Consider the following 17,936-nt stretch of genomic DNA (forward strand, 5'->3'; position numbering starts at 1 on the left):
CACTGATCCAGAACCTCAGTATATTTGGAGGATCTGGCCACAGTCCTGAACTCTGAAAATAAAATCTAATAAAGGCTGACAAATTCTTAAAAAAAAAAAAATCACTTGCTTCACATACAATTGAGACATTATAGAAGGATGAGACTTATTTCTGTACTGAAAGTTTTCAATGGGAACTTCAATGGCTAGTCGGCCTTATGTTACAATATACCTATCCTCTCCTAATTTTTCCTCCTTTTCTATTGTTAAGATATGATAATTTAGTCCTTTCATCACCTATCATCCTCCTCAGACCACATTCATCAAAAGTCCTGGAGCAAGAGATCTTAGAGTTCGATGAATTAGAACAAGGAGAGTGATAAGTCAGGGAAGGCTTCTTATTCCCATTTAATTAAAAATTAAATGAAGGAGAATATGGGCATCCCAGCTTTTGAAGAACGTCTCTAAGATTTCAAGCTTTACCCTCCTTCTAAGACCCATTACCTCTAGAGCTCTGGGAAAACAGTTTGACCAGAGGGAATCCCATCCACACTCCCCATACCTAGATCCTCTGGTACTAATTGGCAGTTTGTTAATTAGCCTCATTAGCATACTTAAGTGACTCTCCTCTGGGGAGTCATTACCACCTTAACAGTCTGAAGTGGGTCTGGGAGGAAACAGGGCAACCTGTCAGGAGCTGGATTTCTGCCCACCTCTCTCTTATTTTCTCTAGTTTAGTTAAGCAGTAGGAAGTAGAATTTTCCTTTTTCTATTTCCCTTGTCTAAAAGTATAAGCTTTTGGAGTACAGAGTCAAACCCTCAGAAAGCCAGGAAACATGAGTTCTTGTCCCACCTCTGCCAACTGGGCAAGTTACTCACTTTCTGTCCTGTAATGTTAGAAACTCTGTTCTGGCCCTGCATTCTATAATTTAATTTAAATCAGTCCCTTGGATCCTTCTTAGTAGCTACTTTTTAAACTCTTTATTTTAAGGAAAATTCCTTTAAGTGTTACATAAGGTCTTATATTCAACAATCTTCAGTATCTATCTTTACTGTAAGGTAACACAAGTTTATTATTATTTTTTAAAAATAACTTTTTATTGACAGGGTAACACAAGTTTAATGGAAGGCAAAGAAATAAGTGTTTTTAAGTTCCTATACAAGTAGTGTGTGTTGAAAGCAAAAAAAAAATCATCTTATTTGATCCTTAGAATAAACTCTGTAAAATAGATGCTATTTTTACTTCCATTTTACAGTCCAGTAAACTGTAACTGATTTTGTTAATTATTTTTTATTGATTATGTACAAAGATTGCATATTCAGGATCTGTTCCCTATCATGTAGTAAGTATAGAACTACATATAGTATATCATGTAGGGAGGGAGAATAGATATCTCTAGCTTTTACATTCCTTGCCCCCACCCAATCTTTCTTCAAGAGAGACTAATTCCTGCCAGGAGGAAGAACAGAAAGATGGGACAGGAGGTCACTCTGCTCTATTTGTTCTTTAAATATTATTATGTTCATGATCATGTTCAATCTAACTTCTGATCACTGTGTTATTATGTGGGGAAGCAGGACCTCAAGTTCTAGATTCAAGACTTGACTCCTTGCCCACCAAATATTCACATAAGTATTAACAAAAAACCTATTTATTCAAATTGGTAGAAAAAAATCAGAGGTGCATGTCGGAGGATATATAAACAGACAATACAGAGTGAAGGAGTTCTTTCTTTGGGACTGAGATAACACAGTTCAACCAAGATAAAAGGTTCCTCCAAGGGGAAACTCCCAGAAGTCTCTAGTGGAACAATCTGGGAATAGGGACATGACAAGAGACAATTTATAGTTGTCTTGAGATCGGCTTCTTCCCAAGTCTTTTCATTCAGCAGCCTGAAGTTAGGTTGGTCTTTTTTATCTTGAAGCTAGAAGCCGGAAGTGCTTAACTGAAAGACTGGAAGCTTAAAGAGCTGAAGAAAACTGAAGTTCTCTCCCTCTTTTCTCTTTGCCAACTGTGCCCACTTTTCCTGAAGGACAAGGCATTCAAATTTATCAATAAGGAGGGAATCCCATAGCAATGGGCTTTGGGAGAGGAGTTGGACTTGTTTGTGCATATTTATTTTCTTGTTTTCTCCTCCTTTAAGATTGTGATTTCCTTTAGGGCTATGGCTGGTAGCCTTTCTTTTATATTCCTAGCATTGGGCTCTATGTACCTGGTACATAGTAAGCACTTAAAAGATGATTATTGGATGCAGAGAGGAAGATTGTACAACTATACATATCTGAGTCAAATTTGAACTCAGGACTTTCTGACTCCAGGGTCAGCACCCCATCAATTACATCATCTAGGTAAATCAACAAACTATAATTTAAGAAACAATTCAGGGCAGCTAGTTGGTAAAGTTGATAGTTCACTGGCCCTGTCAAGGAAATGAGTTCAAATCACACTGCTGTATGATCCTGGAGTTAACTACAATTGTTCCCCCCAAAAAGAAGCAACAAGTGCTCTATGTACAAGTCACAATATGTTGGGCTTTCCTTGCTCTTGAGGAATATTCCTTCATATTTGTCCACCTTCAGTTCAAAGTATCAGATATTTATTAAGTTATCACACTTTTATTGAGGGCACCACACACTGGTGGTTTCTTACTGTGTAAGAAACAGTAAAGTGAGTTCAAAGAACTTAACACGAAATCCTTACTTTCAAAGCATACAGGTAGTCAGTGGTTAAATTAAATACAGTAGGATGATCATCTCTTTATTTCTTCCTTTTTTTTGCCTGTCTTCCTTCTTAGACTAGATAAGGGGCAAAGAGTTGAGATTTACAGTTGTCTTTCGTTACTGTGTGCATGTTGTACATAGCGATGCCAGTGGGTATGGAGTGTGTACGCAGAATGTACAGTGATTTACACAAGTTTTGTCTTCTTGTTAGTTTCATCACATATGAGTTGAGAAGATAGGACTGGATGATATTTGAAGTCGTTTCACATCTTTGATATGATAGTAGCATATCAGAGTGGGAAGAATGTTAGATTTGGAGTAAAGAGAACATTGTTTTGATTTTCCTGCCAAATATTAGCTAGATGACACTCTGAAAGTCATTTAACTTCCTTGGACTTATTTGGGAAGGTAGAAGGGAAAGTAAATAGAACATCAGGCCTGGAGACAAGAAGAGCTAAGTTCAACACTATTGAACTAGTTAATTAATTGTTCCTGTTTAATTCCGTTTTCTTGTCTTTAAAAAAGAGCTGGAAAAGAAATGACAAACCACTGCAGTATCTTTGCCAAGAAAACCCCAAATGGGGTCACAAAGAGTCAGATACAATTGACCAACAACAAAATGAGGAAAACCTCACAGGCATTCTCTTTTTAAATTTTCTTTTGTTTCTTTTGCTGTAGATTGTAAACTTTTCGAGGACAGGGACTTCTTTTTCATATTTTTATGCTCAGCCTTGTACTTGGCACATAGTAGAATGTTCAATAGATACTCAGTGTGCCTAGAATGTGCTTATTAGAGGGGATTGAAGTATATTAATCATTGGGAAATGAGTCTAAGTGGTATCAGTGGATAGGAAGAGGATTACTAGAGAAGGTAGGTGATTAGAGGGGCTTAAGATTGTTCTCTCCCCACCCCCAAGTTTTGATCTCATGGTACATGATGTTGCTGTGTTCTTTGAAGCCTCTGGATCCTCAATTTACAGAAATTACTGGAAGAAGATATATCTCAGAGAGCCTGGGAACCCTAGGAATTTATGAGCCTCCCTCTAATCAAAAGAGGGCAGGACCTAGAAGTATTGTGGTCCCTGGGCTTCTAGTACCCTACCACTTAGTACACAGAAGCTTACTATGTGATTCCATCCCAGAGATAAATATCCATTAAAGGACAACCAGTCAAGTTCAAACTCCTAATAATGATATTCAAAGTCCCGAATAATATTAGTCCATCCTGCTCCCACACACAATCTGTTTATTCTTGCCTCTATGTAATTCTCCTGCCGAAATGCTCTCTGCCCCACTTCACTCCACCTATTCCAGCCCTACCCATTCAACACGAAGTTTCAGTGCATAATAGAATTGCACAAGAGCCAGAATCCTACGAAGTGTCATCTTATCAGACTCTGACTCTTAGCAATTTTTATCTTCCACAATAATAAATGTTGGCTTACTTCCCTCCTTCCCACCCTCATGAGAGTTTTGTAGGCTGAGCTTTGAGGGTAAAGATAAATTAAAGGTGCAGACACAATCTTAACTCTAGAGAGCTCCCATACTAAGGGGAGAACAAGAACTGTCTTAAGTTTGTGTATGTGACATAAGTGACCCCAAGAAAAATTGTTAGGAATAATCTGCTTTCACCAAGCTGTACAATCAATGCAATTTATCAACCATATTTACTACGAATAATCCTGAGTGTTTGTGAGGGAGAGGGAGAAACTGTTTAATGAGGGATCTGGGAAACCCTCCCTATTTAGAAGTATCCCTTAGTGAAGTTCTAAGCCTCCCCTAAGCTGGGGAACATTTTCGGAGCTCCTGTCAGGAGCTGTCCCTGCCCTCTCCCACTTCCATTCTCCCCAGGCTTTCCTGACTGTATTCCCTCCCCCAGAGGTTCTTTCGGTTGCCGTGGCTACCAAGGTGGGTGGACAGCCTGTACTAGCCTAGCTTATCCTATCCCGAGGCTCGCTTTCCCCCTTAGCGTGGGGAGTTGCTATGGCAGCCCCTCTAGAGTTGTGAAGTGGAACTGGGTGTCGCTCCTTTTCCCACCTTCCCCTACCCCGCCCCTCTCCGACCGACCAGTTTCGCGAAACTGGGTGCCAGTTTCAGGTCTGACCGGCGGGAGGGGAGAAAGTAGCAGGCGAAACTGGAAAAGCAAAAGAAGGAAGAGAGGTTTCGTCCAGCGCACGCGCAACAGCTAATCCATGAACCCTAGACCGTCACATCCCGCACTTTTTCCCAGCACCCACTTTCTTAAACTACTGATCCTTAATCTGGTTCTCGCGCGTGCGCATATCTTGTACTCCCGCTCCCTCCCTCTCCCACCCTCGCGCGAAAAACGCGTGCGCAGTAGAGTTCAGGGGCACTGGGCTGCGAGTTCAGGACTTGAGCTCCTGTCAGTCAGTAAATCAGGAAGGATCCTTTCGGTTAACTTATTTTCATCCTGTCTCCCAACCTCGTCTTTCCAGGGAAGGGAAGGAGAAGCGAACCGGAACCCCGATCCTCTCTTCTCCTTCAATGGGGCAGAAAAGACTACGGCAGTGCAATAAGGGAGCCGGAGCCTGAGTGACCCTGCGTCTCTCCTGGGCCCGCCCAGCTCGAGCTCGGCTTCGGTCCGGCAGCCGCCATGGGAGACCCTGCCCCAGCCCGAAGCCTGGATGACATCGATCTGTCCGCCCTGCGGGTGAGTGAGATTGGGAAGGAGCGAGCTCGGTCCTGACCACCCACAATCCCCTCCCCCTCTCCCCATACCTAGGCTGCCACGAGCTCTCGCGCCCACTCACCTGTACGGAATCATTTTGCCCGGAGTGCGCGCGTCTGGTCCTGGGGAGGGGCCGGAGGAGGTGACTGTGCACCCCCCGCTTAAGGGAAGCCCCGCCTCCCATGTGGAGACCTCTAACCCCCTCTCCCCCATTCTCCCCACTTCCTTCCCCTCAGGGCCTTGGCTGCTACCCCCAGTCACACACACACCTGCACGCCTGTATACTTGCCTAATATCAGCACCATCTCTCCTTTCTTCCTTCTCCATACCTCCGCCATTTAGATTTCTCTCCTCCCAGATTATACTGCCCCTTCCGGCCATTTCTATTTGCCCAGCACCCTCTTCTTCCTCGTGATCCTTCTGCAACCTTGGACCCTCGTATCCCATTTCTTGGGACTTTTCGTCCTCTGTAAATGTTTGGAGATGAGTTTCCTTCTCTTTCCCTTCCTTTGCCCCGCTTCTCTGACACGCTTTCCCTAGGCTTGTTCCTATTCTTATTTCTTAGCCTTTTTGCTTTTTTTGCCTTTTCTTCCCCCTCCCCCTCAAAAAAATCACATGCCGTGCGATTTTTGTGTCTTCTCTCAGCCGCAGTTTAATGTCTGGGTTTTCTTCCCCTCCTTGATTTTTTCATAGCTTTACTCATACTTTTATCAGTTCACCTCCAGATCGCACGAAGTCCTAGGATTTTGAAGCTCATCTCACTTTATTTTATCCTTCGATATTATAATACAGTTATGAAGCATTGTGGGACTGAAAAAGTCAGTTACATCTTGTATGGAGTTTTCTGACCACACTGCTTGAGCTAATATGCGAACATTTACTACAAGCTAGTCAGGAGCTGTAAGTCCACTAGAAAAAAGATGAATGTGTAGTCAGTAAAATGGAGAAGAGATGGGTGGTGACACGGAAGACCCTTAGGGTGTGTAGGTGTACGGAAGGGGTGTTTGAGGGCAGAGACTTGGAAAGATTTGGGTGATTTCAAGGTGGAAGACTTAGGCCTGTCACTTTAGTGTTATTTTGTCCCAGTGCCCTTGGTAACTTCACAATAGATGAGGGAGCAGGGTTTTCCATTTTGAGGCTAATCTCCTTGTCAGACATTACTCAGAGAGTTTGCTGGGATTTAAGTTAGGCAATTAAAATATGACCAGTAATGGGAGAATAGTTAACTTTACAGATGTCCCTCATTTAGAGAAAGTGAAAAGGCAGATGGAGGGAGTGGAATAAAAGGGAGCAGAGTCATGTTAATTGGGTGACACAGTTTTTTTTCCCTGCCATTTAGGTCATCATTTTCTTTGGTATATTGTTAGTCCATGAGACTGCTTCTTCCAGGAGATGAAGTGATAAATTGTTAGGGAGGGAGAGAGTGATGTTTTAGTGAGTGGCTGTGGGACTTTGAGGATTCAGACTGAGACGACTAGCCAAGGGTAGGGTAATTGAAACTTGGTTAATCTAGATTTTTTTCAAAAAAAAAAAAATCAGTTGGAATCCAGGCTCTCAGTAGGAGCTCTTAATATTATGTGGCTTTCCTTCTATGGGACTTTCTTCTGTGACATGCTTCTTCCCCACCCTCAGCTAAGACTTTTTTTTTTTTTTTTTGCAATTAAAAAAAAATTATTATAGCTTTTTATTTGCAAGTTATATGCATGGATAGTTTTACAGCATTAACAATTGCCAAACTTTTTGTTCCAATTTTTTCCCTCCTTCCCCCCACCCCCTCCCCCAGATGGCAGGTTGACTAATACATGTTAAATATGTTAAAGTATAAATTAAATACAATATTAGTGTACATATCCAAACAGTTATTTTGCTGTTCAAAAAGAATCGGACTTTGAAATAGTGTACAATTAGCCTGTGAAGGCAATCAAAAATGCAGGCGGAAAAATAAAGGGATTGGGGAATTTCTATGTAATGGTTCATAGTCATCTTTCAGAGTTCTTCCATCTCCCAGAGTTCTTTTGCTGGATGTAGCTGATTCAATTCATTATTGCTCTATTGAAGCTGATTTGGTTCATCTCATTGTTGAAGAGGGCCAGGTCCATCAGAATTGATCATCATACTATATAGTTGTACTATAACTATATTATTGTTGAAGTGTATAATGATCTCCTGGTCCTGCTCATTTCACTCAGCATCAGTTCGTGTAAGTCTCTCCAGACCTTTCTGAAATCATCCTGTTGGTCATTTCTTACAGAACAATAATCTTCATATACTACAATTTATTCAGCCTCCAATTGATGGGCATCCACTCAGTTTCCAGTTTCTGGCCACTACAAAGAAGGCTGCTACAAACATTCTTGCATATACAGGTCCCTTTCCCTTCTTTAAAATCTCTTTGGGATATAAGTAGTAACACTGCTGGATCAAAGTATATGCACAGTTTGATAACTTTTTGAGCACAGTTCCAAATTGCTCTCCAGAATGGCTGGATGTATTCACAATTCCACCAACAATGTATCAGTGTCCCTGTTTTCCCACATCCCTTCTAACATTGCTCATTATCTTTCCCTGTCATTCTAGCCAATCTGAAAGGTGTAGTGGTATCTCAGGGTTGTCTTAATTTGCATTTCTCTGATTAATAATGACTTGGAGCATCTTTTCATATGCTCCAAAAATAGTTTCAATTTCTTCATCTGAGAATTGTCTGTTCATATCCTTTGACCATTTATTAATTGGAGAATGGCTTGATTGCTTATAAATTAAAGTCAATTCTCTATTTTATTTTATTTTATTTTAATTTTTTTGTTTTTTTTCTCTATTTATTTTAGAAATGGGGCCTTTATCAGAACCTTTGATTGTAAAAATGTTTTCCCAGTTTATTGCTTCTCTTCTAATCTTGTCTGCATTAGTTTTGTTTATACAAAAACTTTTCAATTTGATATAATCAAAATTTTCTATTTTGTGATCAATAATGATCTTTAGTTCTTCTTTGGTCATAAATTCCTTCCTGCTGAAGGACTTTGAATCAAAGCCCTGGTAATGTGATCAGAGCTGTTCAAGAGATCTCTTAAGCTATAGGGTGGGTTGCCTGCTAAATCAGATGGAGAAGGAGGAGAGGGAAGACCTAATTCTGTACAGGTATTCTCTTCTTTCATTCAGGACCCTTATCTATTTTCTTTTACCCTTTCCTCTCTTTAGTGAGCCAGAAGTTTTAGGCTACAGTGCTTCTGGGACTAGGGAACCATGCTCAACATTATATTAATAGAATAGAATAAAATAGCTATTTTGAGAGACATTGCTAGGTAGAAGTTGGTAGCTAATTTATTTATTTATTTATTTTTTGCAATTTTTTGTTCTGATGTATCTATTTTTTGGAAAAGTCCCTTTTTCCCTTCATTTTCTATCTTCATATGGTTGTAGAGTCTGCAACACTTAAAAGGTAGCAATTCAGGGTATGTTTCTAAATTGTTGATCAATAAGGATCTGTTATACTGGTATGCCAGCCTTCTAAATGCTGATTACAGATGCTTAGAAGAAAGAGGAAGGGGGAAAAAAAAGGTTAATTCTACCTGGAAAAATGGCATTTTAAATGCTGACATCTCTTTGTTTGAAGAATTTATGGAGTATTTCATTCTGTTTAGTAACCTGGTAGCCTAAAAAACATGAAGTGTAATAGGAAATATAACTTCACAAAAGGAAACTGGTGAAAGAGAAAGAAGGATTAGGTAAAAAAAATTTTTCAGATGTAGAGGGATTGGTTGGACTGTTCAGATGATATCCTCCAGCAGTTTTTTCCATACCTTACTTTCCCAAAAAAGTCTTCAGATTGGGCCAAATTTTACCACCATTTAGATTGTAATGAAGATGTATATGAGTTTAACACTACTGATCCAAGGGACAAAATACTACACAGGGCAGTTTGCAGTCTTGCCTTTTTATATAGGTCTGAAAGTAAAGGAGACTCTGATATGATCCCTTTCTTTCCCTATTCCTCCCTTTCTCCCATCTCTTGAAAAGTAAAAGACACAATCCTAGGATTAGATACCATCTAATTTGATCCTTTATCTCTATGTACCATTCCAGAGAAAGTTTTCAAAAGCCTTTCTTCAGGTGAACAATTGTTCACCTGATAACACCACCTGCTGTATACAAAACAAACAAAAAACCATGTTAGGCCTGGTGGGGAGCATGTACAGTATTACTGTGTTGTATGCCATTATAAAGTTTTTCAAATTGTGGTAGTGCTCAATTCGTGAAATCATCTTGAATGCTCAATCTACAATTAAAAATCCACAGAAAAGGAAACTTTCCAGCTTCCTTTAACAAATGCCCTAACATTTTTCAATCTTCAAAGTCAAAAAATCCTTAAATCTAGCTTGCATTGGGTTAAGCCCATCTTATATTGACTCATACAAAATAGAGTAGCTCATTCTACCTAAATTTGGATAGCACCATACTACCTTCTCCTGTAATCTTCCTACTTTTAAAATCTGGTATTCTTACCAGACTGAAGAACTCCATCCAGCTTCTTCAGGTTGAAATGCAATCTCTAAACTATTGTATGGCCTATGGATAGAGAGGGCAGCACCATCTTCCCAGACTCTCAAGTTTGCAACTTTGTAAATCAACTTGGATTTTTCATTCTTTCACCCTCCATCCAATATGTCACCAAGGCCTGTCAGTCTCACCTTTGCAAAATCTTTTGATGAGCCCCTTTTCTCATTCAACACCACCACCATCCTAATGAAAGCCTTTGTCTCCTCACACCTGGATTTTTTTTTTTAATTTTGAAAATAACATATTCAACTTATTATCTTAAAAAAACCCAAGTTGTATAGAATGTCTCCATTAGTGGTTTCATATGTCATCCTTCTTTTGTGTTTTGTTCTGTACATATTAATACTCTGTGTGTGTGTGTGTGTGTGTGTGTGTGTGTGTGTGTGTGTGTGTATGAGAGGGTATTAAGACTCAGAATCAAAATTTTTGTATGTGATCTTGAGTCTTTGATTATGTTCAGTGTGGAACCACTCTCTTCTGAGTTTGTTGAACATTTGTGACTAATTTTTTTTTTTCGAGAATATTACTGACTAATATTCTTTTCATATCAGTTGCTTTTTCTGGCTTGTTTTTTTCTATCCTATGTGATGTCATCTTAAAGTTTAAAAAAAAATCTATTATTAATACAAGGTTATCTGGCCCAAAATTTTTCTAAATACTATGTCTACCTCATTTTAAATCTGTCAAGAAGATACTTGATGTCCTTAAATCTTGTAATTTCAGATATAAGGAAACCAATGAGTGGATAGGTCTATCAGCTTATTTTCAAAAGCTCAGCATTTCCTCTCACAGGTATTTAATAGAACTTAACGCAAGTGAATATTTTATTTTCATCAGCATAATAAGTTCCTGTCAAAATATTACCAACATAGTCCTCAGCCAGTATGGAACTAAATGGGAATATGGATGATATCAAAGAATCAATGTGGCTACCAGGTTTCATATAATGCTGACCTTGCAGTGACACTTTATTTATTCCCTCAGAGTAATAAAACTATATTCACAACTAAATTATACAGACACCATCATTTAGTTGATTAGTTTTTGGGTACTCTTGTCAATTTTATCTGTCTTTCAAATGATTTCCTATTTAGGAAAATATTTGGATATTTCATGTTTGCCAATACTTCAACTTCTTTACTCAATTCTTTTCTTTCCTTCATACCTTGAGATGTGAATTTCCTTAATAAAGTATTGTTTACAATCTTCCCTAGATTTAAGGAGAATGGCTTTTCCAAAGATTCCTTCTCCAATCTTTTGGAGTTTGCAGTTCTTTTTCTTTATCTTTTTTTTTTTTTTTTTTAATAGCTTTTTATTTACAAGTTATATGTATGGGTAGTTTTACAGCATTGACAATTGCCAAACCTTTTGTTCCAATTTTTCCCCTCCTTCCCCCCACCCCCTTCCCTAGATGGCAGGATGACCAGTAGATGTTAAATATATTAAAAGTATAAATTATTTTTTTTTATTTAATAATAACTTTGTATTGACAGAATCCATGCCAGGATAATTTTTACACAGCATTATCCCTTGCAATCACTTATGTAAAAGTATAAATTAGATACACAATAAGTATACATGACCAAACCGTTATTTTGCTGTACAAAAAGAATCAGACTCTGAAATATTGTACAATTAGCCTGTGAAGGAAATCCAAAATGCAGGCAGACAAAAATATAGGGATTGGGAATTCAATGTAATGGTTCTTAATAATCTCCCAGAGTTTTTTCACTGGGCGTAGCTGGTTCATTTCATTACTGCTCCATGGGAACTGATTTGGTTCATCTCATTGCTGAGGATGGCCAGGTCCATCAGAATTGGTTATCATATAGTATTGTTGTTGAAGTATATAATGATCTCTTGGCCCTGCTCGCTTTATTCAGCATGCAGTTCTTTTTCTAAGGCAACCTTCTAAGTGCAAGGAAATAAAGGCATCCCGCATCTTGTGCTAGGTTTCATTCACATCAAAAAATGTGAGACAGGCAAGCTTCCCAATGACCATTGCATCTATCTTGCATCTCTCTCCCAGTTATGGCTTCTCTAATTTTCTGGGTTTGAGGGGCAGCTGCTGGACCAGAATGAGCTTTGGCCTCTGCCAAGCCAGCCACCTCCCATTTTGAGAAAGCATATATAATAATAAAAAAGATTATATTTATGATTGTCCATCTTTTTTTGCTTCCTCGGAGGTTATTCTTTGTTTTCTGCTGTGTACTTTTTACTTTATTTCCTCCCCCTCCTTTTGTTCTGCCACCTCCCCCAAGCAGACTATGCACAGGGGTACATCTATGTGGGTGCACATAAAGCTACATGGTTACATATCTGTATATGTACGTATACATATGTAAACATGCATTCTCAACATTACTATGACTCCCATATGACAATCATAATATGACTGACATAACATGACTAAATTTCACTTTGAGATCAATGATTCTTAATTTTTTTTTCCCTCATAAATTCCACTCTTGATCTTTGTTATAGTATTTGTTGTATATCTCTTACTTCCTATCCCTACAATTCTTCTACTTCCTCCCATGAATCCCTTTCTTATCTTTCCCCCCTACCTCCCTATTTATCCCGCTCCCATTAATCTAAATACCTTTCTGTATCCCACCTTATTCTATACTATCCTTTCCCTCCATTTCTATCCCTTTTTCATTAATCTACATACCTTGTCTTACTGCCATGAATCTACATACCCTTTTATACCCAACCTGGAGCTCTTTTTTTCCTCTCCAAATAATAACTTTTTATTTTCAAAATATATGCAAAGATAATTTTCAGCATTCACCCTTGCAAAACCATGTGTTCCAAATTTTCCCAAAGTCCCTCCTCCTTCCTTAGACAGCAAGGAATCCAATGTATGTTAAACATGTACAGTTCTATATCTATTTCCACATTTATCAAGCTGCACAAGAAAAATCAAATCAAAAAAAAAAGAAAGAAAAAAGAAAAAGCAAGCAAACGATAACAAAAAAGGTGAAAATACTATGTTGTGATTCACATTCAGTCCCCACAGAACTCTCTGGGTGCATTTGGCTCTTTTCCTTATAAGTCTATTGAAATTGGTTTGAATCACCTCATTGTTGAAAAGAGCCAAATCTATCACATTTGATCATCATCTTGTTACTGTGTACAATGTTCTCTTGCTTCTACTCACTTCACTTGGCATCAGTTCATGTAAGTCCAGGCCTTTCTGAAATCATCCTGGAGCTTATTCTTAAGGTGCACACAGTTTGGCAACATTCATGTCCAGCTGTAGGGCATCAGCTCCAGGTTTGACAACTTTTAACATATGGGCAAGGAATTCTTCAAAGCATTATTCTTTTTACCTTTCCGTTAAAACAGTTTAATTTCTTTACATTTAACATCTGTATATAGTAAGGGGATATGATCCAAATCACCTCTCTCCTTCCTGAAGTTATTCTGGGTATTGGATCTAATCAGTTCAAGGAATAAGCTTGAGAGTGTGAAAAATATTAATTAATTGAATTTTAATTTTAAATTTTAATAAAATTTATATTTATTAAATACATATTAAAAATTAATTATTATTAATTTTACCCCAAACTGAAAGTATCATTGAACTGTTGCCATATCAGGGATTGGGGCTATGTATGAGTTGTAAAATATGCAAAAATAATTTTTGAAATCAGGAGCTTCTCCAGAACTTCTTGATTAACAAAAAGCCTCTTTCCAATTAACTAAACACCATAGTTAAATGGAAACTGTAGTAGATGAATTTGGAGTCACTTCTGATTAGTGATGGCTTTTCTTAGAAATACCTTTTTTACTCACCCTTTCTCCCTAGCTCTAGAACCACGATCAAATCAAACCTACCATTGTTCTTGAAAGGGATGTGTCAATCTACTACGCTGAAATTGCATCCTCTCTCCCTACAACGTTCAAAATCAAAGTGCCTTTTCTGACCACCACTTCCCTGTCCTTGCATTTGTTACACATTTTAAGTATTTCATAAATTTTTTTTCTTTCATTCATCTGATCCAGATTTGAAGCCCAGCTCTTCTATTTATTATCTATGTGGTTTTGGCCTAATCACTTAACCTCTAGGGAACCGGATTTCCTCATTTTTTTTTTTTTAAACATTTGTTGATGATTCAATTTATTATTTTTTTAATTAAAGTTTTTTTATTTACAAAATATATGCATGGGAAATTTTTTCCAACGTGACCCTTGCAAAACCTGTTGTTCCAAATTTTTCCCTCCTTCCTTCCACTTCTTCTCCTGTCTAGCTGGTAGTCCAATATATGTTAAATATGTTAAAATACATGTTAAATCTGATATATGTATACATATTTATATAGTTATCTTGGTGCATAAGAAAAATCAGATCAAGAAGGAAGAAAAAGAAAAACTGAGAAAAAAACAAAATGCAAGCAAATAACAACAGAGAGAGTTAGAATGCTATGTTGTGTTCTGTTAGAATCCTATCTGCTGTAAAATGTCTCTTCCCCATAATGTTCTATATTCTGTTCCCATAGTTCTGGGTGTAGATGGCTCTCTTCATCACTGAATAAGTGGACCTGGTTTGAATCATCTCATTGTTGAAGAGAGCCACATCCATCAGAATTGATCATCATATACTTTTGTTGCCACGTATAATGATCTGGTTCTATTCATTTCACTTAGCATCAGTTCATGTAAGTCTCTCCAGGCCTCTCTGAAATCATTCTATTGATCGTTTCTTACAGAACAATAATATTCCATAACATTCATGTACCATAATTTATTCAGCCATTCTCCAATTGATGAGCATTCACTTAGTTTCCAATTTCTTGCCACTACAAAGAGGGCTGCCACAAACATTTTTGCACATGTGGGTCTCTTTCCCTCCTTTAAGATCTCTTTGGGTTTGGGTTATTAAGCCCAGTAGAAACACTGCTGGATCAAAGGATCTGATAACTTTTTGAGCATAGTTCCAAACTGCTCTCCAGAATGGTTGGATCCATTCACAGTTCCACCAACAATGTATCAGTGTCCCAGTTTTCCCACATCCCCTTCAACATTGGTCCTTATCATTTCCTGTCAGCCAATCTGACAGGTGTGTAGTGGTATCTCAGAGTTGTTTTAATTTGCATTTCTCTGATCAATAATGATTTGGAGAACCTTTTCGTGTGACTACAAATAGTTTCAATTTCTTCATTTTCATCTAGTCAATTGTCTGTTCATCGTGTCCTTTGATTATTTATCAATTGGAGAGTGGCTTGATTTCTTATAAATTTGAGTCAATTCTCTATATTTTGGAAATGAGGCCTTTATCAGATCCTTTTGATATAAAAATATTTTCCCAGATTATTGCTTCCCTTCTAATTTTGTCTGCATTAGTTGTGTGGGGACAAAAACTTTTTAACTTAATATAATCAAAATTATCTATTTTGTGATCAAGAATGATCTCTAATTCTTCTTTGGTCACAAATTCCTTCCTCCTCCACAAATCTGAGAGGTAAACTATCCTATGTTGTTCTAATTTGTTTATACTGTTATTCTTTATGTCTAGATCATGAACCCATTTCAACCTTATCTTGGTATATGGTGTTAGGTGTGGGTCAGTGCCTAGTTTCTGCCATAGTAGTTTCCAATTTTCCCAGCAGTTTTTGTCAAATAGTGAATTCTTATCCCCGGAGCTGGGGTTTTGGGGTTTGTCAAACACTTGATTGCTGTAGTCATTGACAGTTTTGTTCTGTTAACCTAATCTGTTCCACTGATCAATTTCTTTATTTCCTAGACAGTACCAAATGGTTTTGATGACTTCTGCTTTATAATATAGTTTTAGATCTGGTACAGCGAGGTCACTTTCATTTGCTTTTCTTTTTATTAATTACTTTGAAATTCTTGACCTTTTGTTCTTCCAGATGAATTTTGTTATTTTTTCTAGGTCTGTAAAATAGTTTCTTGGAGTCTGATTCGTATAGCACTAACTAGATTAGTTTAGGTAGTATTGTCATCTTTATTATTTTCACTTGACCTATCCAAGAGTACTTGATATTTTTTCCAATTGTTTAGATCTGACTTTATTTGCGTGGAAAGTGTTTTGTAGTTTTGCTCATAAAGTTCCTGACTTTCCCTTGGCAGATAGCTTCCCAAATATTTTATACTATCAGCAGTTATTTTAATGGAATTTCTTTTTATATCTCTTGCTGTTGGATTTATACATCATGTATAAATGCTGATGATTTATGTAGATTTATTTTGTATCCTGCAACTTTGCTAAAGTTGTGGATTGCTTATAATAATTTTTTAGTTGATTCTCTAGGGGATTTCCTCATTTTTGAAATGAGGATTTTGGACAACGTAACTTTAAGTGTCTTTCAGTTTCAAATCTAAGTTCCTGTGATTTTGGTAGATTAAGGGAACTATGATGAGTTGATGCCTATTTCAAGCCTTTTTTCCATGAAGTATTATGTATACACATACACACATGCATATACATACACACACACACACACACACACACACACACACACACACATTCTGACTTCAGCCCAATCTTTTATTTCACTAGAATATAAAATCCTTCACAGTGTCTAACAAATTGATGTGGACATATTAGTAGTTCAGAAATGCTTGAATGATTGATGACAGATGTGGACGTTCCTTGGACTGATCTTTTCCCATCAGATCCATTCAGTTCCTCGGTATTTTGAATTATCTTCTAGATTCTAGGCATTTTAAGGCACACAAAGAAATGAAGACATTTCTCAAGCTTATTAAGAACATCTGATTTATGAACCTGAAAAGCAGGTGGCAAAAGACATGTTCTCCAAGATACTGCTCCCATTTCCTGAGTGAAGAGGAAGGAAAAGGAACATCACTGACACTGTTTGCCTTTTTTTCATCAGTCAGTGCCCTTTTTGGACTGCTTAACCTCATGGTTCAAGATATTAATGGATTGACCTAAATATTGTTATTATTATAGTTATCTATTATCCTCTGTAATTGCAACTGCAAACTCAGTCTTAGGATACTTCTTTGCTAGATAGAAGAAACTTATAGAGCATCCTTTTTTGCTTACATGTTAAAGGTTAATAGTTTCTTTGAGGTATAGTCACTTGTTGCCTTTTAAATTGGCTTTTCAAAAGTACAATAGGATTATTTTTGTTGACTTTGTTGAATCCCTTTCAGTAGCTTTTATTAAAGTTATTCTTAGGATAATTATCATATTGGCATCCATACAGAATAGGCTGCTTATCCTGAGATACCTCCACTTTTCATATATTTAGATTAAATATGAGAACCAGCAAATAATAGTTCTTCTTATCCCCTCTCCCCCCATCTTCCCCTCCCCATAAAAGGTGTCTAAAGCCATTGAATATGTATCAGAATAATCATGAGTGATGAAAAGATTCTCCTCAAGGTAGGTCCCAGTCAATTAGCACACAGAAAAGACTCTAAGAGCTCAAGCATATGCTTCTCAACTAATTAGCTCTTGATTTTTCAAGAACACTTGTAGATCAGGTAGCCTTCTGATAAGGACTGAGGTCAGAAGTTCAGAAGTAGAGCACTCTAACCTCAAACTGAATTGCTTCCAAAGCCTCATCCTGTAATCCTCCCATGGGTACTAATACTTGTTACTGTTTGGAGAAGGCTGGTGCAGAATCAGAAGAATGAGCCTTTCCTAGACAGTCTGTACACTGAAACACTCTATCCACCCGAGATCTAGCCAGCTACAGTCAATCTCTACAAAAACTCATATCCTTCAACAAATGTCACCAGATTATCTTTGAGTTGGGTTTGGGGCTTTGGTTTCATATTTTATTGATGTGGAGGTGGTATTTACCATTTAGAGTTTATTAACTGCTAAATGTTGGACTTCAGGTTCTCCAAAACTTAGGATAAGCCTCATGAATCTAGAATAGACCATTTAGTTAGAAGAGAAATAGACATTTTTTTAAATAAATTAATTGGTGTGTAATCAAATGCTTTTTCCAATAGCTTTGGTCTTCCTTTTCATAATTGAAAATAAATTGGG

At 37.6% G+C, this 17,936-nt stretch overlaps 1 protein-coding gene across 7 annotated transcripts in view; it reads left to right on the forward strand.

Annotated features, from left to right (window-relative positions):
• Positions 1–5,041: 5,041 nt before the first annotated feature.
• Positions 5,042–17,936, forward strand: part of MINK1 (misshapen like kinase 1) — a 66,382-nt gene continuing 53,487 nt past the window's right edge. For 6 of the 7 annotated variants that reach the window (XM_051995907.1, XM_051995909.1, XM_051995910.1 and 3 more), the window contains exon 1: positions 5,044–5,371. In XM_051995907.1, the coding sequence (XP_051851867.1) occupies positions 5,315–5,371 (57 nt within the window). In that variant the 5' untranslated portion in view covers positions 5,044–5,314. Of the gene's footprint in view, positions 5,372–17,936 lie in introns of all 7 variants that reach the window. The other variant, XM_051995914.1, reaches the window with a different exon arrangement.

The sequence above is a fragment of the Antechinus flavipes genome, chromosome 4, assembly GCF_016432865.1.
Source record: "Antechinus flavipes isolate AdamAnt ecotype Samford, QLD, Australia chromosome 4, AdamAnt_v2, whole genome shotgun sequence".
Lineage (NCBI taxonomy): Eukaryota > Metazoa > Chordata > Mammalia > Dasyuromorphia > Dasyuridae > Antechinus > Antechinus flavipes.